Source organism: Salmo trutta, chromosome 22 (assembly GCF_901001165.1).
Source record: "Salmo trutta chromosome 22, fSalTru1.1, whole genome shotgun sequence".
NCBI classification, from domain to species: Eukaryota; Metazoa; Chordata; class Actinopteri; order Salmoniformes; family Salmonidae; genus Salmo; species Salmo trutta.
The window spans coordinates 22605651-22630528 of NC_042978.1; the positions used below are offsets into that span (position 1 = coordinate 22605651).

At 42.5% G+C, this 24878-nt stretch overlaps 1 protein-coding gene across 10 annotated transcripts in view; it reads left to right on the forward strand.

Annotated features, from left to right (window-relative positions):
* elavl4 (ELAV like neuron-specific RNA binding protein 4) overlaps positions 1-23321 on the forward strand; it is an 85550-nt gene extending 62229 nt beyond the window's left edge. For 7 of the 10 annotated variants that reach the window (XM_029707240.1, XM_029707244.1, XM_029707247.1 and 4 more), the window contains 4 exons: positions 5120-5273; positions 13919-14153; positions 16483-16521; positions 19444-23321. In XM_029707240.1, coding sequence (XP_029563100.1) covers positions 5120-5273; positions 13919-14153; positions 16483-16521; positions 19444-19771 — 756 coding nt within the window. In that variant the 3' untranslated portion in view covers positions 19772-23321. The remainder of the gene's footprint in view (positions 1-5119; positions 5274-13918; positions 14154-16482; positions 16522-19443) is intronic. The other 3 variants (XM_029707241.1, XM_029707242.1, XM_029707243.1) reach the window with 3 other exon arrangements.
* The last annotated feature ends 1557 nt before the right edge of the window (positions 23322-24878 follow it).

Here is a 24878-nt window from a genome sequence, read left to right on the forward strand (position 1 = left end):
ACAGGCGTTAGGATGAGTCACTGGGTCCATGTCTGTAGATTCCCGCTGCCACTCTCCCTCACTAATGAACTCTGCTGATGGAAAACCAGAGGGCCAAGCTAGCACCCAGGCCCCCAACCCAGGCTACTGTAGCAGTGACGCTCCCCGGTCCTCCCAAGTCCCCACGCATCAGGCTTGTCTTTAGGAAGCAGCCCACTTAGGAATCACCAGCGTGCTATGGCCTGTCCCCTTGGGCTAGAGAGAAGAGCCTACTGCTGTTTCTCATTGACGCTATCAAAACCCATAGCATATTCAGAACTACACGCACACTCCTCGCTTCCTCAGCTCTTGCACAGCCTCTTCCTCCCACAGCTTGTGTGTAATAAAACGGGAGCGATCTTCCGTGTCTATCATCCTGGAGCACACAGTCCAAAGAGCAAGTACACCAGTGAGCGATGTCCTCTCCCCCCACACGCACTGTCCTCTCCTATCTCTCTCTTACAAATACACACACTGCGTTCCACATCGTTCAGCTTCCTCTGTCTGTCCATCTTATCCAGTCAGACGGAGCAGCATCTTCGACTTCACCCTAGCTCTCAGTGATAGCAGCAGATTCCCTCTCTGCATGAGAGGTTTAGGCCAGCCCTTTTGTCTGTCTCTCCCTTTCGATTTGAATTTTGCTCTTTTTATTCTTGCCACTGTGCGAAACCTATTATTTAGACTGTGCTACCCATATACATAAGGCCTTTTCTGAGTAGCACTGAAGAAAATGCCCCTTTTACAACTTCTAATAAGTGTGTTCAAGGTCATTATCTACTTAAAATATCCATGCAGTGCCACAGGCCTTTCTTTCTGCACCAGAGGTTATCTTAAGCAGCCATGAAAATGAAGACAGACTTCCTAATAGCAGCAGACAGCTCTGTCTTGCAGCCCAGTGTGAGGCTCTCTGGTGGGAGAGAAGAGAGAGCTGCTTGTGGTGTCATTGAACTACAGTTCATACGTCGATGTGCAGAGAAAACATTTAGAGCCCTCTTTTCAGGAAGACACTTGACATGAAGAGCTTAGTGTCTTTGATATGACTTTCCAGTTTCACACCATGCCTCAGCTGATGAAACGTGTGTTTTCTATGCAGTACAATACTGTAGTTAATATGTTGGCAATCATGGTAGTGTACAGTAAGCCTATGGGAATAACCATCCGTATGTGTGTACACATAATACTCACAGACACATCACTCCCTATTCCATACACACTTTTCCCTTCTAGTACTCCCATAACACTAGTACCCTCAGTGCTCCAACACTGTAGGGTGTAAACAAAAAGGAGCGGCTCGGTTCGCCACAGAGTTTCACACACACAGGCGGTGTCTTTCTGGGGTATGTTTCTGTCTTTTAAAGCGTGTGGTTTCCTCCTCCATGACACCTCAGAGTTTCTCAGCACAACTCTGCTGCTGCTACCCTGTGGAGGTGTGAGAGGAAGGAGCCCGCTGGAGGTGAGAAGAGCAGGGCTACACAGTCTCTCTTCACACACACACACACACACACACTTGTTACAGCCATTGGAGGTGTTGATGGATAAGACATATGGGGCGGGCTGACAGGGAGAGAAGGAGAGAAAGTGATAGAACCAAAGGGGAAAGAAGGAAAGTTTGTTTGAAAGAGAAGAAGGGCCACAGGGGAAGCTAACTGCCAATGCTTTTGCCTTCAGAGTTCAACAGGATCATTTGTGATTATGCCAATATGTTTTTATTTGTACAAGTACATTTTTTAACCAGGCAAGTCAGTTAAGAACAAATTCTTATTTACAATTTTTTTATTTCACCTTTATTTAACCAGGTAGGCTAGTTGAGAACAAGTTATCATTTGCAACTGCGACCTGGCCAAGATAAAGCAAAGCAGTTCGACACATAAAACAACACAGAGTTACACATGGAATAAACAAACATACAGTCAATAATACAGTAGAAAAATCGATATACAGCATGTGCAAATGAGGTAGGATAAGGGAGGTAAGGCAATAAATAGGCCATGGTGGCGAAGTAATTACAATATAGCAATTAAACACTGGAATGGTAGATATGCAGAAGATGAATGTGCAAGTAGAGATACTGGGGTGCAAAGGAGCAAGATAAATAAATAAATACAGTATGGGGATGAGGTAGTTGGATGGGCTATTTACAGATGGGCTATGTACAGGTGCAGTGATCTGTGAGCTGCTCTGACTGCTGGTGCTTAAAGCTAGTGAGGGAGATATGAATCTCCAGCTTCAGTGATTTTTGCAGTTCGCTCCAGTCATTGGCAGCAGAGAACTGGCTTTGGAGGTGACCAGTGAGATATACGGGTGGGTGCTGCTATGGTGACCAGTGAGCTGAGATAAGGCGGGGCTTTACCTAGCAGAGACTTGGTGACAAAACGGATGGCACTGTGATAGACTGCATCCAATTTGTTGAGTAGAGTGTTATTTTGTAAATGACATCGCCGAAGTCGAAGATCGGTAGGATGGTCAGTTTTACAAGAGTATGTTTGGCAGCATGAGTGAAGGATGCTTTGTTGCGAAATAGGAAGCCGATTCTAGATTTAATTTTGGATTGGAGATGCTTAATGTGAGTCTGGAAGGAGAGTTTACAGTCTAACCAGACACCTAGGTATTTGTAGTTGTCCACATATTCTAAGTCAGAGCCGTCCAGAGTAGTGATGCTGGACGGGCGGGCAGGTGCGGGCAGTGATCTGTTGAAGAGCATGCATTTAGTTTTACTTGCATTTAAGAGCAGTTGTAGACCACAGAAGGAGAGTTGTATGGCATTGAAGCTCGTCTGGAGGTTAGTTAACACAGTGTCCAAAGACGAGCCAGAGGTATACAGAATGGTGTCGTCTGCGTAGAAGTGGATCAGAGAATCACCAGCAGCAAGAGCGACATCATTGATGTATACAGAGAAGAGAGTCGGCCCAAGAATTGAACCCTGTGGTACCCCCATAGAGACTGCCAGAGGTCCGGACAACAGGCCCTCCGATTTGACACACTGAACTCTATCAGAGAAGTAGTTGGTGAACCAGGCAAGGCAATCATTTGAGAAACCAAGGCTGTTGAGTCTGCCGATGAGAATGTGGTGATTGACAGAGTCGAAAGCCTTGGCCAGGTCTATGAATACAGCTGCACAGTAATGTCTCTTATCGATGGCGGTTATGATATCGTTTAGGACCTTGAGCGTGGCTGAGGTGCCCCCATGACCTGCTCTGAAACCAGATTGCATAGCGGAGAAGGTACGGTGGGATTCGAAATGGTCGGTAATCTGTTTGTTAACTTGGCTTTCGAAGACCTTAGAAAGGCAGGGTAGGATGGATATAGGTCTGTAGCAGTTTGGGTCTAGAGTGTCTCCCCCTTTGAAGAGGGGGATGACCGCAGCAGCTTTCCAATCTATGGGAATCTCAGACGATACGAAAGACAGGTTGAACAGGCTAGTAATAGGGGTTGCAACAATTTCGGCAGATCATTTTAGAAAGAGAGGGTCCAGATTGTGCAGCACTTTCAGAACATCAGCTATCTGGATTTGGGTGAAGGAGAAATGGGGGAGGCTTGGGCGAGTTGCTGTGGGGGGTGGAGGGCTGTTGATCAGGGTAGGGGTAGCCAGGTGGAAAGCCGTAGAAAATTATGGCCTACCCAGGCCGACGCTGGGCCAATTGTGTGCCGCCCTATGGGACTCCCAATCACTCCCTATGGAACTCCCAATCAAACCCACCTGGAATCGAACCATGGTCTGTAGTGACGCCTCTAGCACTGAGATGCAGTGCCTTAGACCGCTGAGCCACTTGGGAGCCAGTGTTTAATGGCTTATGTCTTTGAATGAATACCCTGAATGGAAAAGGTTCTGCAGTCAGCAATGGTAACAGGATTAAACTCACATTTTGAAATAGTAAAACCAGATCGCAATCTAGAAATTAGAACAGCATTCAACAAAGGACAGGAACTGTTTCAGGAGAGAGCGAACATGGCACGACTGCAACATCAAGGTCTAATTTGCCAGTTATAGATCACGAAGAACACCCTGTCAATGACAAACAGAACAGCCTTCAAATAGTAGCTTCCAATATAGTGTAATACTACAGTTTATATGACATTTTAAAATAAGAGTTAAAGAAATGGTAGCATCTAAATTAGACTGAGGGAGGTGAGTGTGTGCTCTGACAGAATGAGAGCTGTGACCCAGGCTAACAGGAGAGATGACAGCCAAGCATCGACAGTCTGTGTGAGAGTGGGAGTGTGAGGGACTCCGAGTGTGTGAGAGAGAGGCGCTGTCCAAGGTGCTGGTGAGTGTGGCACACTGAAGAGAGGGTGTTACAGAACTGTGGAGGGGTCTGTGAGAGAAGGCACCCACCTCATTCAGGTTGCATGGTTATAGTCAGTACAATCCATCCCCATACACCCCCCCTCACCAAAATAGGATTTCCAAACGATCTCTTTTCGTCTATTTCTCTCTCTCCCACCCTCATCGACAGGCTGTAAATACACCTTCTCTCCCATCTACTGTATGTGTGAGTGCATTTGTTTTTATGTAAGAATTAACAAGAGCAATATATATTTGTCCAATACTTCCATATTAATGATGAGGGTTGATGAGGATTCGATGGGGATCAGGGTTCGATGGGGATCAGGGTTCGATGGGGATGAGGGTTCGATGGGGATCAGGGTTCGATGGGGATGAGGGTTCGATGGGGATCAGGGTTCGATGGGGATCAGGGTTCGATGGGGATGAGGGTTCGATGGGGATCAGGGTTTGATGGGGATGAGGGTTCGATGGGATGAGGGTTCATGTGTGAGCCTTTTGCTACAGTCCACAAATATGAATGTTATACAACAAATGAAACGGAAGATAAATTGGTGCCTATCTAACTTCCTCACAACTCTTCTGCATGGGGTCTGCTAGGCTAATGTGTAAATGGCTTTTAGATGGAATCTGCTGTAACGCAAGTTATGTGCTAATTCAAACAAGCTCAGTAAGGTGAAGCTCAGTGATTCAGGTCATTAAAAACAACTTGCACCGACATCTCTGCCAATGCCCTGGAAAAAATACAAACCAATGCTCTAAGCTCAAAATGTTCTCATTGATGCTACAGTCATTTTTATCTCTTACCTATCTCCTAAGGTGTCATATGCACGTCCCAGCTCAGCCTCCATCCGAGACGCTAACCTGTATGTGAGTGGTCTGCCAAAGACTATGACCCAGAAGGACCTGGAGCAGCTCTTCTCCCAGTACGGACGCATCATCACCTCCCGCATCCTGGTGGACCAGGTCACAGGTATCCATGGGGAGCCTTTTCATTTATATACTTACAAACTCACGCACATACACACACACACACACACACACACACACACACACACACACACACACACACACACACACACACTGTAACCAGCCCAGCACACATGCATTTGCCTAAACATGATAACACACACAAATATGCACACACACATATATACATAAACGTATGTTCATCTGAGTCATATACACCCTACTCACAACCCAAGCACAGGCACACAAAGAGATTAAACCATGATGCCAAAACATGCAGCATGACTTCCATTGCACAGCTCTTAGATCCATTTCAGAGGTTTTGTCTGCCTGCGGCAGGCTCCAGTGTTATGTGTACTGATGAAGCAGAATGAGTACAACACATTGTAAGCCACACTCATTTGCCTAAGCAGAATAAATCAGCCCTGACACTGGGGCCCTCCACACAACAGAACAGGATCAAATTTAGAGCAGGTCTGTTTATTTGCAGCTATGCTTCCACAAGACCTGTTCCACACAGCCCTCGGGATCACAAACAACAGCACAAAAAGTAAAGGCAGTGGAAAACACATCTGTTCATATAACAACAGTACTAGCCAGCTAGATATTCCCATTAACCTTGTCTCATACCACTGTCATAAATAAATCAACCTCTGAATAGCCTAAATGGAATGGAATGTCTGACGCATTCTGTGGAGCAGTATTTAAAAAAAGAAAATGTTTAAATAATTCATGGTATTACCACGCTTGCACACAGTTTGTCTTAAGAGATGGAACAGTTTCCCAAGCATGTTCTCCACAAGCCCAATGCTCATCCTGCTGGTGTGCCAACAGTCTCTTCTTCTCCATTGTATCCCAACCACACTGTTGAAGGGAACAGTAGGCAGGATCATAACCTTACATGTCTCACAGTGCCAGAACCACTCCACAGAGAGAGAGACAGGCAAATCTTCTGCCTCAGATGCACGCACACACGTTCTCTTTCTCCATCTCTCTCTTTCTCTTTCTCCCTCTCACTCACACGCACACAGTGCCTGGCCCACCAGCACATACAGGCCCTACCCGGCCCAGAGAGGCCTCCCCTGAGGCAGGGGGATCTGCTGAAGGAATTTGTAATTAAATTTGAGTTGCTGGTGATTAAGAAACAAGGAGGGTTTTAGAGGAGCCCGAGAGCTCAGAGCTGGCACATCACACGTACTGCCATAAAGAGAAATGGACCGTAAATTAAAACTCTCTTGCGACTCACACAAGTGTAACTGTGGGGTGAGAGAGGGAAAGAGGGAGAGAGATTAGTTTAAAAGCTTTGCCTTTGTCCTTTACTTTTTAGTGGTTAACCATTCATATGTATAGGACAGTTTAATCATGCATTGATTTCAACATCATTACACACACACACACACACACACACACACACGCCAATATCATCAACATAATTTGATATTCCAAATCAGAATTCCCCTCCATCTGTTCAGTTTCAGACATTACTGTGGCTCAGAGTGAGCACACAAGCTCCAAAGGCCAATCTAGGAATCAGTTTGGTTTGGACAAATGTGCTCAAACCCACTAATTAGGAGATTTAGTTCATTTTCACAGACCATCAACGTGATGCATATTGCAGTCAGTCTCCTGCTCAGTATCGTCAGAAAGAACTTTGAGTCACAGTTTGCATAGTTCACAGAGTCAGAGAAGACAATGTTCTGTTACAAATAGTCTAAGGATGGTGGACTGAACTCACATTGACTTGACAATGAGTTGGGACTGGGGAATTATGTTATTACAAAGCCTAAACCCACATTTCTTGCCACTGTCCTGATCATGAAGATTCTGCTGTCCATCAAGAAATAACCCCAATGACCTTTTTAACCAATCAGAACATCACACGGTAGGCCAGTCGCTCATCCACGCTGATGCAGGCCTGGCAGTCATTGCATAACACATCAATCATGTAACCAAAGTGTTTTGTCAATATTAGTATCTTTCTCTTCTCTCTTTTTATTGATCTCTGCAGAATGGATATGTGTATTTCCCCTCTATCGGAACAAATATCGCAGAGAAGCATTTTTATATCGCATCACTCTCTCTAACCTTTGGGGAAAGTTGTCGGATCATGATGTTCAATGCGAACAGAAACTCAATGTGAAGGAAATATAATACGGAGAGGCTTTGATCAGTAGTTAAATATTCTGAACATCTCTGCAGGGCCCAGGCACACAGCAGTCAGTCAATACACATCTCCTCAATAAGGACAATACAATTGATCCGGAGAGCTTTCTTTTCTAAGTTACGCCTAGTCACACAGACCACAGTATACTAATATTCACAATAATGAGCATGCAAAACATTCATACACACTACATATATTAAAACCCTGATCACATTTCTACTTAATCAATCAGAATGTGGCTTCCGCTCCATAGACACATCTACACTTTTACAGTGGATGTTGATGATGAATGTTGTAATACATGAAGATCAAGGCTACGTACTGTATGAGCAAACCTGATTTATTTACAGATAAAAGACCTTGTACAACTCATCTCTTTCCTGGTGTCTCTATAACCCACCAGAACCCATAACATGGAGTGTATTGCATAGTTACCTTGGCCTGCGGTCACACATAGAAGCAGACAGATGGCTTTAACTCTGCTTTTACTGAACGGAGCAGAGAGCACCTAAGCTCTTCAAAGGCTTCTTTCCCACTGCCTTTTCAAAGACCATCTGTATCTATCCCCACAAACTAAGTTACATAAAACATGAACAGGTCTTTCTCTCCATCTTTCTCTCTCTCTCTGATTAGTAGGCAGGGAGAGTTTTTTTTCCTAATGTGTTTAATGTGTAAGTTTAACAAACATTCCATACAGTTGGTACAGCCACTTAAAGAGCGGAATGACAAACGGTAGCAAAGCGCTTAGATTTGGAGCAGAGAGAGAAGGCTTTCATCAGCCGCCTGGCCAGATTATCAGATCTCTCCAGATTTCCCAGAGAAATGTTTGCCGAGCGAAGTGTTAGGGAGAACCGAGGTAGTGTCCTGGTGCAGTGGGCGCGCAGAAAGCTTTGTCAGGGCACTGGCAGCTCCTTGCCACTGTCTTCCTTGGTTGTGGTTATTAATAAACCAGCCATTCTCTGTGTTCATGTGTGCTGGGAAGAGATAAGTACAGGTAGAGTTACATAAGCCATGGCTGATTACTGTGAATGAAACTGCCTGTAGCCTGTAGTACATTGTGGCCTAATGCTGTATGGCCTGTGATAAGTGCTGGAACCGGCTGAAGCTGCCTGCCTGCCACCGTCTGCTTCCCAGCTTTCCTCAGCCTGCCTGTTTGCTTTGTTTTGATATGCAAAAAAAAAAACATCTGGAAGCTCATTATGTAAATGTGGAAAAAGCTAGTGGGGGGAAAAACATTACTCTACAATATCAACACTGACAGTAATTCAGTATTATTTTTTTTTACTATTAAGTAGATCACTTCTGGGATTGTTTTGTTAGATTTCTGCCTTGCTTGAGGGAACCCCTGATGAAAGCCAAAACTTATACCCTACATTAGATTGTATTCTGAAGCGACAGCTGTCAACTGTCTGACACACAGACCTGTTTGTATGGAGTCTCTCTGCCAGGATATCACAGTCACTGGTTCAAAGGTCATGATCGCCTGACCTGTTGTGGTGTAATTGCATTAGGCCCTGCTGACCTTACCATGCAGTAGTAGGGTTTCTCCTCATGCCCAGAAGGTCTATACGGCAGTGAAAGGAGAAATGAGAGGAGTTACTGTTAGTGGGGTCAAAGACCCTCACACCTCACTCCACAGCGCTACCATATAGGCACAGAGACCCTCACACCTCTCTAAAAACACAGGGACAGACCTAGTTCCCCAGAGAACACTGCACTAGCCCTCCACTCTTTACACCCATTCCTTAATGACACCACTTCAAGTCAACACTTCATTCAAGTGGCAGGGGTGTTTTTCTCAGATCCCACCCTGAATGTGGGTTTGCAGCCTTCAGCTGTATGCTAAGCACTGCTGTAGTGTAGATCTCTTCAAACAGCTGCAGCCTGGTGCAGTTCAAGGCCAAGGGGCATACATAGATTACTGGTGCTTGTCTGCTCTCTTCACCAGAGGTGTGGTCATATCCCAACAGGAGATGAGTCCACAGGGTGTAAACATGTATTTCATTGCTCTAGAAACTCAAAAATACTGTAGTCTTTAAGTCTTATAATGTCCTGACTCTTCCACAAGGGGCATTCTTGACATGAGTAGCTAGTGGGTTTATGGAGAAAAAAAATAAACAACTATGCATGAAGTGATGTTGGGAAACAAAGCACAACTATGATTGTATTGGATTGATAAATGTTCATTAAATTATTAAAGTGAAAGTGACAAACCAGGGTTCGATACTGCGACCAAAACAGTTGCATTTGCGACCGTTTGACTTAGCAGTGTGACACATTTTTTATTGGTGGCAAGGGTGCCGGTGATTTAAAAAAAATATATAATTATCTAGTCCTGTTCATTTTTGGTTTTATCATGTTTTATTCATACAATTGACCAAAAATAAACCATATTTCTAAAGAGGCAACAACTGCACAGGAATGCCCCTGTCTTTGTGTCAGGGCTCGACATACAGGGGAGGTTTCGGTAACCCTCTGAGCCAGACAATCATCCCCGTCAGTGGCCTGCTTGGGCCAGTGAAAAAAAAAGAAAAAAATATGGATTACCAAAACTGTTCGTTGTGTCGATTATTTATCATACGCGCGGCTGCACACATATAGCAGCTCATAAACAGCTGGTTGTTGTGTAGAGCAACTCACCGAAGACCAACAGCGGTAGTAAATATGTTCCAAATTATATTTACCAGTAAATGCTAAGGCAAGAATGGGTATGCAAACCAGATATTTAGAAGTTCAAAGTCTTGGTTGAATATTTGCGATGTGCAGTTCAGTCATTATAGCCTACCTTGAAAATCAGACCTTTCCTCTAAGGCTCTCTGGTCCTTGAAAAGTAATTGAAGTTAAAGGTAGCGATTTAGAAGTTCTACTGCTCTAATATAATTATTCCGTGATTTCATTTCTGATCAGTTTTTGAGAGATGCAGTCGCTTTCGTTTGTTTCAATTGAAGGGTGTTGCGCTTCTTGCAGTTAAACCATGTGCGGTTATTATAAGCAAGATAGCCTCATCGCGAACCATTAGAAGAAATCAGCTAAAGCGCGGTCGGAACCTGGTGTTACATCAGTGACGCCTCGCAACACGTCAAACCAATCAAATGCCTTGCTTGGGCAGAGCTCCAAAGGTGCTCACCAGATTAGTACCGTAGGAGCAACAGTGCGTGAAGACTAAACGTGTCAACAAAACCAGAATGTTTACAGCACGCTGGTTTTCACAGCATTTCTGTCATTTCAAGATGAGCTAAAGCTGCAGCAAGAGGGGAGAAATGGTCTACAACGCAGACCATATCAATATGTTTTTATTTAGACGTTTCTGAAGTGATATTTGGCTGTAAAGGCTAGCATTAGGGACAATAAGTAGCTAGCCACATTGAAGTTCGTTTTGAGAAAAGTCAGCTAACCATGTAAGCTAACTAAGTATAACTAACTAGCTAGCTACTAGCTAGTTCAATTTCTCTCATGTTTATAAAGCCAACAAAATGTTAATAAAAACAGCATATTATTGACCTAAAAGGTTAGCTGTGTTAGCCCAGTCGCTAGTTTATCCAGGGTCAGTGATACATACAGTAGAGAAACCATATTTTAGAGTGTAAAAATAATGTCAATGCATAATGCCATTGGGTGGTAATGCATACTTTTTCATTTTTCATTATACATTGAGTTTTTTTCTATAGGCTATTACAACAATTAAATATAACATTTAAGTCCTTGAATTGTAATTTCCAAGGTCTGTATGAACCCTGTAGGAGGAAAGGGGGATACCTAGTCAATTGTACAACTGAATGCATTCAACTGAAATGTCTCTTCAGCATTTAAAAACTTTTTCGGGATCGGTGTCCCGTCCATGGGACGGTTGAGCTAACGTAGGCTAATTCGATTAGCATGAGGTTGTAAGTACCAAGAACATTTCCCAGGACATAGACATATCGGGTATTGGCAGAAAGTTTAAATTCTTGTTAATCTAACTGCACTGTCCAATTTACAGTAGCTTTTACAGTGAAATAATACCATGCTATTGTTTGAGGAGAGTGCACAATTTTGAACATGAAAAGTTATTAATAAACAAATTAGGTACATTTGGGCAGTCTTGATCCACATTTTTTAACAAAAACATTTCATAGATGATGGTACAAAAAAATACAAAAGAACAGTTGTTTTTTTCTTTGTATTATCTTTTACCAGATCTATTGTGTTATATTTTCCTACATTCCTTTCAACTTTCCACAAACTTCAAAAGTGTTTCCTTTCAAATGGTACCAATAATATGTATATCCTTACTTCAGGGCCTGAGCTACAAGCAGTTAGATTTGGGTATGTCATTTTAGGCGAAAATTTTAAAAAAGGGGGCAGATCCTTAAACCCAACCCCTCTGAGAGGAGAGAGGAGCTGCCATAATCAACATCCACATCTTCAGTGCCCAGAGAACAGTGGGTTAACTGCCTTGCTCAGGGGCAGAACAACAGATTTTTACCTTGTCAGCTCTGGGATTTTATTCAGCAACCTTTTGGTTACTGGCCCAACACTCTAACCACTAGGCTACCTGCCGCATGGCTCTCCAACTCAGTTTTCCCTCCAACCCTAGTCTAGCGCACCTGATTCTAATAATTAGCTGGTTGATGAACTGAATCAGGTTAGTTACACCTGGAGTTGGAGCGAAAACCTATAGGAGGGAACTCTCCGGAAACAGGATTGGAGAGCCCTGCTGTATAGGCTACTTGCGTAGGCCGTAAATGAAAGATAAAATCACCTGCTATTGGAATTATGCACGCATCATTTGCTTTCGTAGCCAGTAGCTTTCAGTTGGCACTAGCCCGGTGTGCCTCTGGCAGTTTTATCTGAATGACGAGCCCTGCTGTGTGCGGTGCGAGTAGGGCCTATAAGTAACTGTTTTCGGGTAGATGGAAAGGTAACTTTTTTTTTACTGTGATATTGTTTTGGTATCAAGTATCCTTTTTCCAGGTCTGCCCTCTAGAGGATTTCGCAGAAAACATGGCACTTTGAAATCTGCAAAAAATACATTTAGCACTTTATTCTAACAGTCTCTTTTCTTTGCCGTTACAGTAAATCTCTCCAAATCAATGTAAGAACACAAGGGCATGCTAATTTAAAAGATAGCTAGTCATTATTGGCCTGGTTCTGTATGGAATGCAGGTACATTATGGGACAGGTCATCATCAATTATTGAAAAAATTTTTTTTTACATTTTGTGCAACCAATTCGTGATGGTGCCACCAACTGAAAAAGTTAGTGTAGAACCCTGCAAACAAATCAACATAATGTACAAAAACAGTATGCACTTGTTACCACCTAGGAATATCAGTATGACACTATTTTCTACCGAAGCAGCAGTGACCCTAGTTTCACATCGGAGCCAGAGCTGTATGCCAACAATTCAAACCCCTTTGGAATAACAGACTGTGTTTATTATTTTCTAGCAGTGACAACCTAATTATAATGTACAGGTACAGGGAAGGCAGGGAGGGATTGGGAGAGTCTGTCAAGAGCTGCAGCAACCCATAAGTTAAATTATTCAGCATTAGAGTGAATGAAAGCATTCGGCATTGGAGAGATTGTGTGTAAATGTTTGTTCAGGGCTGCACATATCAAAAGAGTATGATTCGAGAAGAAAATGAGACAGCGGAACAGAAAAACATCAATAAGCGCAAGCGGCGTTGTGAGAGAGAAATGACAATAAAAAGTGTTTCTGTGTGTGGTGTAGAGATGTGCACACACAGTATTATGCAAATAGTCCTGGCAGCGTGCTGTCACTGAGCGAGGGTCCCCTGGGCCAGTCAGCCAGCCTCATTAAAAACGAGCAGCACGCGTTTATGGAGACCAAGAAAAGACCTCCTGGGCAGTACGTCTCTCCAAATGTTACTTTCAGGTGGCGGTCAAAAAACATTGCCTTGGAGACGACTCAAATGTCGCCGGCAACATGGCGTGAGGCCTGAGTGTGTTGCCATCAGCTAGGAGGAGAGCTGCAGTGTGTGCTGAGTCCAACGCGCCTCACGGAGTAGCCTCAACGAGCTGTGAGGAGACACAGCACTACAGCGGCTAGCACACAAACAGCACAACAGCATTTCTGCATCAGCTCCTCTATAGCCTCCTCTCATGCTCTTTGTGAGAGAGGAAGACAAATTCTGTCTCTTGACAGCACAGGAAATCATGATGGTGCCTTCGCTTTTCCCTCTGCTCTATACTGTCTTCTTCAAATAACACTGTTATACACATAATACAATCCCTCTCTGTATGGAATACAAATAATGTCCAACTCATTGTATCCCCTTTACAAAAGTTTGCTTTCAACGTTATTAAAAGCAACAACAGACATCATCTCTGTACCATGTATGAAAGAGATAATAAGGGCTGTTAGGGTGTGTGTGTGTGTGTGTGTGTGTGTGTGTGTGTGTGTGTGTGTGTGTGTGTGTGTGTGTGAGATCTAACCGGAACCACATGAAGTAAAAGGACGCCCCTATGTTTGTGATGTGTTGGCCCCACAGGTGGTTCGCGGGGTGTGGGGTTCATTCGCTTTGATAAGAGGATAGAGGCTGAGGAGGCCATTAAGGGGCTGAATGGACAGAAGCCCTCTGGAGCTGCTGAGCCCATCACCGTCAAGTTCGCCAACAACCCCAGCCAGAAGACCAGTCAAGCCCTACTGTCCCAGCTGTACCAGTCCCCCAACCGCCGGTACCCAGGCCCCCTGCACCACCAGGCTCAGAGGTTCAGGTAAATACCTAGGGCTCACAACAAGGGTCGGGAGGTCAGGTTCAGCCATTGGACAATTGGTTCAAATATATGTTTCTACTGTTATATGTACTGTAGAGTTGAGTATGGCACTTTATTGTCTAATTGCAACGATCAACCACCTTGTAAGTCATCAGTCACCAATACGATGTTTGATTCTTTGTGCATTCAACCAAGAAAGCATTTTTGTTCCAAAGAGTGGGTTTCCTGGAGCTCCACCCATAACTGAGAAGAACTGTTTACAAGAGACAGTGGGGTTCTGTCGTTCACAATGTCTCCATCACATCACCTCATCACCCTCTTTATTCCATAATGCAACCAACTGTCATCCCCTCTTTCCATCCACTGTTCATTCCCAACACATACTTAGCCTGATACTCACCGATTCCAGACTGTAGTCCCAATGAGAATATATGAAAATTATAATCTGAACCCCAAAAATATTTAAGATTTTGGAGCAAATTATTATAATAAAAATGATATATATTTATGAAAAGTTAGACCAACAAAGTTAGGAATATACAACATGATTTTCTGTTCAGTAGAATCCAGGGTCTGAACACTGCAGATCCAGAGCTAGCTGCCTGTAATACACAAAGTCCATTTTCAACCTCCTCATCATTACAACCAACAGCCACAGGGCTAAACCTAATCCACAAACTCAGACAGAAATGCATCACATATCTTGTCAATGTTGCCCATTTGCCACCAGTCAATATAATGCCTGTTTGTCTGATCCACCTCTAAGAAGGCAATATAATCCTTTAAGCAAAATATTGTAGATTTCAGTTATTAGTGATGCTCCACATTACAAATGACAGTAATTGGTCAATTAGGCTTATTATATTTAAGGTAGGAGCAGGTTTTAATTTAACAGACTTTTTTTAAACGGCTGGTTCCCATTTACATGCACTGAGAGCCACCACTTTTGTATGCTGTGGGCTTGGAGAGGGTGTGTGAAAAGCTGGCATCCAAGGCAGGTTGTTTTTTTTACAGCAGTAGCCCATCAGATGTCTCCAGCACAGCGGCCTGAAGCGCCTCCTCAGAGCTTCCAGTCCAATTGACTAATTTACCCACAAAAGCTGATTGCTCAGTCCCAGCCCGCATAATGGCCTAATTGCTGCTTTAATGAGTCAACAAATTTTTGTGCTTTGTTTAGATTTTTTGGTCAGGTTCACAGATGGCATCTCTGCCCACTGATGACCTGTAGCACAGACAGACAGTGTTTTGAAAGGGAGAAGTACTTTAGAATGGCCCCAAGTTCCCAACCCTTCCATTAGGCTGAAAGGCTTACTAAGACATGAGACAGTGCAGACCCATGTGACAAATGATGGTCATTGCGTGGCCACGCAAGACTCACTCGAAAAGCCTCTGATTTATGTGGCTGAGTGGCTTCCATCCTTGGCCCACTGAGCACAGTGACTATCTGTCTGCAGGACCGGCCTGATTTTTCCTCCCAGCCAACTGACTAACAAACACCATTCCATTTGACATTCTACATGGACAGGTGTCAAAAGAAAGGACATTTCTTTGGTCAGTTACTATTCAGTAGTGTTTTGTTAGTCCAAACCATGCAACATTATTCCCTGATTTGTCATCTTCCTCTCTTAAAACCTTTACCATCTCTCAAAAAATGCCAAACCATTACACTGACAGAACTCTGGAGACGGGGATATATCTCTTTTTTTAGAATTATTATACTATTTAGTAGTATAATATATGTTCAATTTGTCTCTCAACCTTCTTGAAAATGACAAACTTAATGCCAAAGTACCTGAGGGGCAATTGGAATAATGATGCAAAGCAGTTTTCATAGTTTATGACGTAAATAATCATTATTTCATTATGCTGTCAGGATCGACATTGAATTTGAGAAAGACAAGATTTCAAAACTTTCTTTGACATCAATACTATGGCTTAACTCACAGTTATAAATTACTTATAAATGATTTGAACACAACAGCACAGATGTACAACGGAACCACTCTGAAAGCCCCGTGCAGCATAAGAATGTGTGGAGCGTGAGAGTGCTCTCCATAGGGCCTCATGCTAAAAAAAGAAAATGTCGCTGTGTGCTGGCTGATTGGGCCACAGAGTGGCCTCTTGTGTTAGCGCTGTACAGTACTGTTGCTAGCCTACTGCTTTGTTGCTGTGTGAATGACACCACCCCTGACTGGTGGGGCTCCTCAGTGTAATGGCCCATCTCTTGATGGCTTTCTTCTTTGAGTGAGGCAGGGATGTAGAATTAGTTCCATTGAGTGAGTCAACCATCTGCCTGGCATTAACCCCAGAACCCTCCTTCTCTTTACAGGCTGGACAATTTGCTTAATATGGCCTATGGCGTAAAGAGGTAATTAAAACTTCACCGAATGCCAGATGTCCATGTTGACAAAATGATTTCTATCCTGTTTTCTTCATTTTTAGAAGTCACTTGCATTCGAATCAGTTCAAGGTTATTCTGCCTTGATTTTTTAAAATTTTCTTTAGCCTTGTTTAATTTGAATCCACTAACCACTAGTCAAAAGGAAAACAATCGTCTTTTGTTTTCTAATGTTCAATTTGCTTTGAGTATGATGAGTGCTGACTTTTACATTTCGATTGCTTTGGATAGTTTCTGTGTATATTTCTGTTCTCTTGTGTGTAGCTCTTGTTTTTAGGCGTGTTTTTCTACCGGATTCAGGTACTCTAGCCTAACCTCTGTCCAGCTTTAGATGTTACATTGGGATCAAGTTCAGTTTGAAAACACTAATATCAAAGCAGTGAATGGAACTTACAATAACAAACCACCCAATTCAATAGGACTTGCCACAATGGTTGTAATAAAACATTTATTACAACATGTTATTACAGCAGTAGTGATGGGGTGTTGGGGTTAAGGGGTCAGGGGTCAGTAAGGGGCAAGATGGGAGAGGCTGGAGACACCTGGATCCCTGCAGGAAATGCTGTTTCACTGCAGCCAGCTCAACTTTTGATCACCTCTTTTTGCTCATAACTTTTGCTTTTGCTACTGTTGATGTAATATGAAGTGAAGCGGCTGTGAGACATCATGATATCAGCTGATGACATTTTGTTGCATGTTACAGTAATCAGTGAGTTCCTTTGATGTCCACTCACTGGAATGGAAAGGCTGTGATCCCAGATGTAGCATGAAAAAATAAGCGTTTGCTTTTTAAATTTTTTAAATGGAATGATTAAATAGCTTTTTCTGTGAAAAGAGCAAATCCACTGAATTCATCGGTTTCCATAGCAGTGATTAGCAGCAATTCTTGCTCTGCAGAATCAGAGAGTGAAGGCTCGACTATAAGACGGTGACAGAATGATGCATGGGAAAGACTCTTTAGCACATAGCTCTACCTCAATGTCCCAGGCAGCAACTCGTTTGTCTAACATACCTCTATTTGTACTGGGGGCAGGAAACAATTAATTCAGTTGAAGGGGGATGCAAATGATCTGGCCAAGAAAATGACAACAAAAAGAAGAGAAGACATTTTTAATATTCACCAATATGCTGCAGTGCCTGCTGGTTCAACAACACAGTACCAATGCAAAGACTATTGAAAATGTACAAACTGTCAAAGCAGTAGAGTTTTGGAATACAGAAATCCAACAAGCCCTGCCTTTAGAACAGCCTCTTGCTTGCTTGGCACATGGTTTGAAGTGGTGATGATTAATGAACAAAGGCAAGCGTAGTAGTAGTCAGTGTGCTTTAGAAGTGAGCAGTGGAGGTGGGAGCTAGGGGAGGGTGGGATGGCTGCAGGTCAGCCAGCCCACCCTTGTTGCTATGCAACTCGTCTCCTTTTCTATGGAAGAACCACAGTGTGTTTGATCCTGCCCTGTTAGACACCACTGTAGTCTCCTCCGTGGCTCTGTTAGCCAGCCTGATTGTCTCTCACCCTCACACACTCACACATACCTATATTTGCATCGAAATTACTATGGAGGTGTTATTTCACCCAGACAGAGAGATTCGAATACAATTGAACGTGTTAGAGAAGGCATTGACGTGACTAGAGGTTTTAAGACCCTAGTGAAGGGAAGACTTGCTGTTAGAAAATATACATTTTACACAGGGACTGTAATGAGACACAAACAAGAACCAAAAAGCATATTGTGTTGGCAAAAATGTTAAAGCTCAAGTCGTGGCCAAAGTACTGATGAAAGGTCTGAGTGATTCTTGCCGATACTTAGAGGCTCTGTGGTCTGAGCAAGACTATCGATCACTGTCATCCTCATCCGCCCCACAACAGATGACTGCAGGAGTGGGTGGATGGAATACACTTTGTTCCTAAAACTACTGGGTTGTAAAGTGTTTCCATTTTCCATTTAGTTTGCTCCTTCCTTCCTCCCTTCCTTAAGAAGGGAGGCTTCTCCGAGACAGCTGCAGTAAAGCGGAAATCTCAATTAAAGCATACCCAATAATGCCTATAGTCATTCCGAGAGGTGGCATAAGAAATTAACCTTTTATCCAATTTACCTTTTATTTAAAGTGGAAATTTCCTTTAAGCGGAAAGGCAATTAAGTGAAGTCAACTGAGCATTCAAATCTCTATCGCAAAAAGGGAGAAGATTACAAGGCGAATAAGTGCAGATTTACTTGGTTGCATACTCAATCTCTGATGAATTTCAAAATCTTTTAATTCAGCAAGTTCCTGTAATTTAGCTCCCAATAGAGGCACTCAGGAAGACCGAGGGAGAAAAGCTTCCCCTGTGCATCCCTCCCTCCTTCGGATGCTGCTGAAGCCATTTCCCAGCAGGCCCCCCACAGAGCAGTCAGCCTTGAGAAAAGGCCACTCAGTCAATATGGAGGCGCACAGAGGGGAAATAGTCTAGCAGGAGGATACAGTACACAGACAGACCCTTAGTCATAGTGCATCATGTGCACTGGGTTGCACTTGTAATAATCAATGTAGGATGGTCAGGAATGCTAGAACTGTTTGGTTGGTACTGTATGTGGGTGGGTGCTTTTATTTGTCCTATTTCACACATGTACAAGTGTTTTAATACGCATGTGTGAATTAGAAATGTGTTTTTTTGCATATCGTAACTCTCCCTGAGACACACTCAGAGAGTGGGGTCATGGCGAGGTTCACTTTGGACACTTGGAGGGGAACTTGAGTGTAAAGGGAAATGCCTTGGCCTACAATCTCAGAGCTTGTAAATCCATGCACACGCAGTTGGTTTTCTATTTCTCTCAATTGGGCATTAGTTTCACTTAACATTGTACTATTTCTCTCCCTCCCTCTCTCTTTCTCTCTGTCTATCTTGTGGTGCAGGTTTTCTCCCATCACCATTGACAGCATGACTAGCCTGGTGGGCATGAACATCCCTGGCCACACAGGCACTGGCTGGTGCATCTTTGTCTACAACCTGTCTCCAGACTCTGACGAGAGCGTCTTATGGCAGCTGTTCGGGCCCTTCGGAGCAGTCAACAACGTCAAGGTCATCCGTGACTTCAACACCAACAAGTGCAAGGGCTTCGGCTTCGTCACCATGACAAACTACGACGAGGCAGCCATGGCCATCGCCAGTCTCAACGGGTACCGGTTGGGAGACCGCGTCTTGCAAGTCTCGTTCAAGACCAACAAGACCCACAAGTCCTGAACCCTTCCTCACTCCAAATCCCCTGTCACCACTACCACTACCACCTTACAGTCGCCCAACACAGCAACTCTCCAGAAGGAACACAGCAAACAAACAAACAAAAAAGAACTAGAAATGGCTTATACTATAACTTTGGAACTATAAGCCAATGTTGCCTAAGTATTACAAAATGAAAGATTAAAATATCCATGATTTGGAACCCCTGTGATTCTACAGGATTCCTGTTGTATATCCTTTCTGTTCTTGTGGTTGTCAAACTATTTTTCTCTTCTATGTAAACAGTAGCAAAAACCAGTCCCCTTATTTCAAAGAAGAGAATGTCCTTTTTAGATTTAACTTTCTTGGTCTTGATTGAGGATTTTTTCTTTTTTAAATCCGGATCCACTGTCGTTAGAATTATGCCTCCCTGACAGGGAGGGGGCTCTTTTTTAAATTGGTGACCATTCATTCATTTTTTTGTGTATATTAAACCCCCCTAACAATTCTAAGGGATGACACAATCCTGTTTTCTCTGATGCAGAAAAAAAAATCTAACATTTGTTTGTTTTGTATTGCAAACAAAACACGTCTTTCCTCACTGGGGTTTGGGAGATGGGGAGAGGGAAGGGATGGGTTAGAATTCCTCATGACAGGTTAAGTGATTTAAAAAACACTGTTGCCAAAGAGAAAATCTCTTTGCTTGAAAATGCGTTTAGAAAAATAAAAAATAAAGAGAAGAAAATCTATTTTTATAATATGATAATTAAAATAATTATTGAAGAATTTTTACAAGAATCTGGATTTGAAAAAATAGAAAAATATTTTGACTGGCTAATTAGGCGGTGGGGGAGGGGTGGGCGCCACCTTGTCTTGTTCGTTCTGCCGTGGTACTTTTTAGGAGCAAAGGTTGTTTGTTTTTAGGATAAATTGATTGGCGATGATTTTGTAGATGGAAGGTTTTGTCAAGGGATGCAAATTGAGGCAGGTGATCGTTGTAATTTTTCATAGTGCGTAATTATTCAACAGCGATACCCAAAAGGGAAGGGAGAGGGGTCTTTCAAGGCCTAACCATCCTCACAGTTGAGAGCCCAAAGCAAGAAGACCCATTGTCCACTTGTTTTCTTTTTGTCATCAGCCTATGGGATATCAGTAATGAATATATACACATCTATCCATTTAGAAAACATACATTATCTATTGTTTTCTTTGCTATAATTTTGTGGAATTTTAAAATAACTTCCTTTAGCGATCAACAGTAGGTGCTATATTACATAATTCACATATCTTAAATATCCACATTTGTTGTTCTATGTGTTGTTCAGAGAAAAAATACTTCGATGTTGGCATTGAATTGAGCTGCTGTTCTTGTTTATTTTTGTTGTTGGCCCCCATCTGGTTAGACTATTTCTTGCTGAAATACCAGATGACGGACTTTGGGCCGTGTAAGAATCACTTAACAAGTTTTCTTTGGCTTGCTGACTTTTAGGTTACTTGCTAAGTGTGAAGCGTTGTCAAAATTCAATAATAATTAGCTAGTTCTGTTAGTCTAGATATTTGTTTCCTCAAAGGATCTATTACAACTGTGTCTTTATTTGTTGTGTACAAATAGATAATATATAGTCTACATTTGTTTTACAATATCTATATCTATATGAGTTGTCACTGTCTTTTGTTTGAGCTTGTCTTTTTCATATGACAACTTTATGAAGTGATGGTTCAGTTACTTAGAAAACTCGTGAGGAATCCTGTTTAATATGTTGTCATGTCGCTTGTAAAAAAAAAATGTAAAAAAGATTTGGAGAAAAATTTTGGTATCTGCCACGGCAAAAGAAACCGAACAAAAGCTTAGAAAATAACTATTTATTCATTTATTTATTGATCGATTGATTGTTTCATTGCTTCAACTATTTATTTATATTGATTATTTATTTTTATATTTATTTGTTCTGTTGTCTGTGTATTTGCGTGAATCTGGTACAGGGAGGGGTGACGTTTCTGAGCAAAAGGGAACAAAGCGACTAGGGGAGAGGCTCTTCCATTAGTCCACTGCACTGAGAACTTTTAGTACGTTTGTGCTTTGTACCGATATTGTACCGATATAAATTACAATATAAAAAAATCTAAAAGTTGAAAACTAAAAACGCTCTTCCCTTATTACTAGAAACAGTTACTCGCTATGCATAACCTAGTTGATAGTTAAATTTGCTATTGCTTTTTTCTTGTCTTGTTAAACAAAATCTTTAAATCTTTTTCAATAAAGTTTAGTCTTAATATAATGTTATAACAGTTGTTCTGGTTCAATATAACCTGTGATAAGTTTGTGTCGTTTTAAAGCCACTCCGCACCCTCCCTCCACACTACCGCTTTGTGATGAAACTTTATGCAAAAATGTGGGTCTGAAGCATAATTTTCAGTTTTCAAACATTTTATAACATCCAATTTTGGAGGCTCAGGCACCTGAATTCGATGAGCAAATGTCCATTGTATTTGAGGGTCATTCATTGCACTGGACTAATCAGTCAACTCACCTAAGAGTCAAACTTATTTTTAGAGAATCATGTTTGAAAATTACAAAAGAACATCTCTTTAAAGAGATCTTGATCATTGTACACTAACTATACTTATGGCAGTTGTTGCTATTTAAAAATACTGAAGGTATTTAATGGATTATACCCATTCTATATTTTATATACTATAATATGATATATATTTTGAAAGGTAAAGATAGGGAATGGTTCCTGAAGTACTGAATTGGATTTTGTTGAGCCAGGAAACATGAGGTGTAGGAAAATTGTAAACACTCAGACACATGCATATATATATATACTCTCTCATACCACGTCTTAGGCAGACCATCTGTCATCATCCAACCACTATACAGTTCTGACCTCAGAACACCAACAGACCCCTTTTCATGCTCCAGAGCTGTTTGGAGCTTGAATTATGCAACGACCCCAGTAGAATGTTGTTCTGATGTGTGAACATATTTCCTATGTCTTTTGAACTGTGTTCATGCTCCTGAGTGTGTTTGTGAACACGTTCGCGTGTGTGTGTGTGTGTGTTTGTAAGGGTGTTTGAAACATGGGGATGCGTCACCTCGGTCTATGCCCAACCCCTATGGCTCACACATCCCCTGTAGCGCCTTCTAGTGGCAGCCTGCCAATAGGAAATCAACAGCCAGTAGTGTAGGAGGGAAGGTTAAGAGAGGAACAAGGCTCTTGTCATTTTTCATTTTCTCCTGAAATGTGTTTGTTTACTATCTGAAAATCTATAAACTATCTTTAAAGACAAAAAATAAGAAAACATTTCAGAGCCTAATTGGTCTCTCCTATTTATGTTATTCCTTATCAATTATCAATTATTATTATTGCTATTATTCTTAGTATTCTTATCCTTATTATTAATCCAATTACTGCGATGAATGACTTCATGTTATCCTTGCTAGTTTAGGTCATTTCTGAAACTGGAAACAAAAAAATCTTGCTGTAAATGTTTTTTTTTTCTCCATAAAACTGTTGTGTTTGAATTATTTGTACTTTTGAATGTTGGGACAATAAAATGAGGTGTTGAAGAGCGTTGTTGTTGATTCTCTTGTATGCCGTTATTAAGTGATCAATTGCACATGGTATTTAGCTTTACTCCAAACTCACTTCTTAGAAGTAGTGTAATATATTAGATCAGGGGTCTTCAACTCTTACCCAATGAGGTCTAGAGCCTGCTGGTTTTCTGTTCTATCTGATAATTAATTGCACCCACCTGGTGGCCGAGGTCTAAATCAGTCCCTGATTAGATAGGAACAATGAAAAAAATGAGTGGCTTCGAGGTCCAGAGTTGAGTTTGAGGTTATTAGGTGCTAGATCCCGTAGATACAGAGTGATGTCAAATCAAATTTTATTTGTCACATGCGCCGAATACAACAGGTGTAGTAGACCTTACAGTGAAATGCTTACTTACAAGCACTTAACCAACAATGCTTTAAGAAGTTAATAAGAAAAACATGTTAAGTCAAAAAAAGAAATAACTCTAGGCATAGATAATAAACAGAGAGTAGCAGCAGCGTAAAAGAGGGGTCTGGGTAGCCCTTTGATTAGCTGTTCAGGAGTCTTATGGCTTGGGGGTAGAAGCTGTTAAGAAGTCTTTTGGACCTAGACTTGGCGCTCCGGTACAGCTTGCCGTGCGGTAGCAGCGAGAACAGTCTATAACTAGGGTGGCTGGAGTCATTGACAAATTTTAGGGCCTTCCTCTGACACCGCCTGGTATATAGGTCCTGGATGGCGGGAAGCTTGGCCCCAGTGATATACTGACCCGTACACACTACCCTCTGTAGTGCCTTGCGGTCGGAGGCTGAGCAGTTGCCATACCAGACAGTGATGCAACCAGTCAGGATGCTCTCGATGGTGCAGCTGTAGAACCTTTTGAGGATCTGAGGACCCATGCCAAATCTTTTCAGTCTCCTGAGGGGGAATAGGCTTTGTCATGCCCTCTTCACGACTGTCTTATTGTGTTTGGACCATGTTAGTTTGTTGGTGATGTGGACACCAAGAAACTTGAAGTTCTCAACCTGCTCCACTGCAGCCCCGTCGATGAGAATGGGGGCGTGCTCGGTCCTCCTTTTCCTGTAGTCCACAATCATCTCCTTTGTCTTGATCACGTTGAGGGAGAGGTTGTTGTCCTGGCACCACATGGCCAGGACTCTGACCTCCTCCCTATAGGATGTCTCATCATTGTTGGTGATCAGGCCTACCACTGTTCTGTCATCGGCAAACTTGATAATGGTGTTGGAGTCGTGCCTGGCCATGCAGTTGTGAGTGAACAGGGAGTACAGGAGGGGACTGAGCACGGACCGATGTTGAGGATCAGCGTGGCAGATGTATTGTTACTTACCCTTACCACCTGGGGGCGGCTCGTCAGGAAGTCCAGGATCCAGTTGCAGAGGGAGGTGTTTAGTCCCATGGTCCTTAGCTTAGTGATCACTCTCGCTGCTGGTGATTCTCTGATCCACCTCTACACAGACGACACCATTCTGTATACTTCTGGCCCTTCCTTGGACACTGTTAACTAACCTCCAGACGAGCTTCAATGCCATACAACTCTCCTTCCGTGGCCTCCAACTGCTCTTAAATGCAAG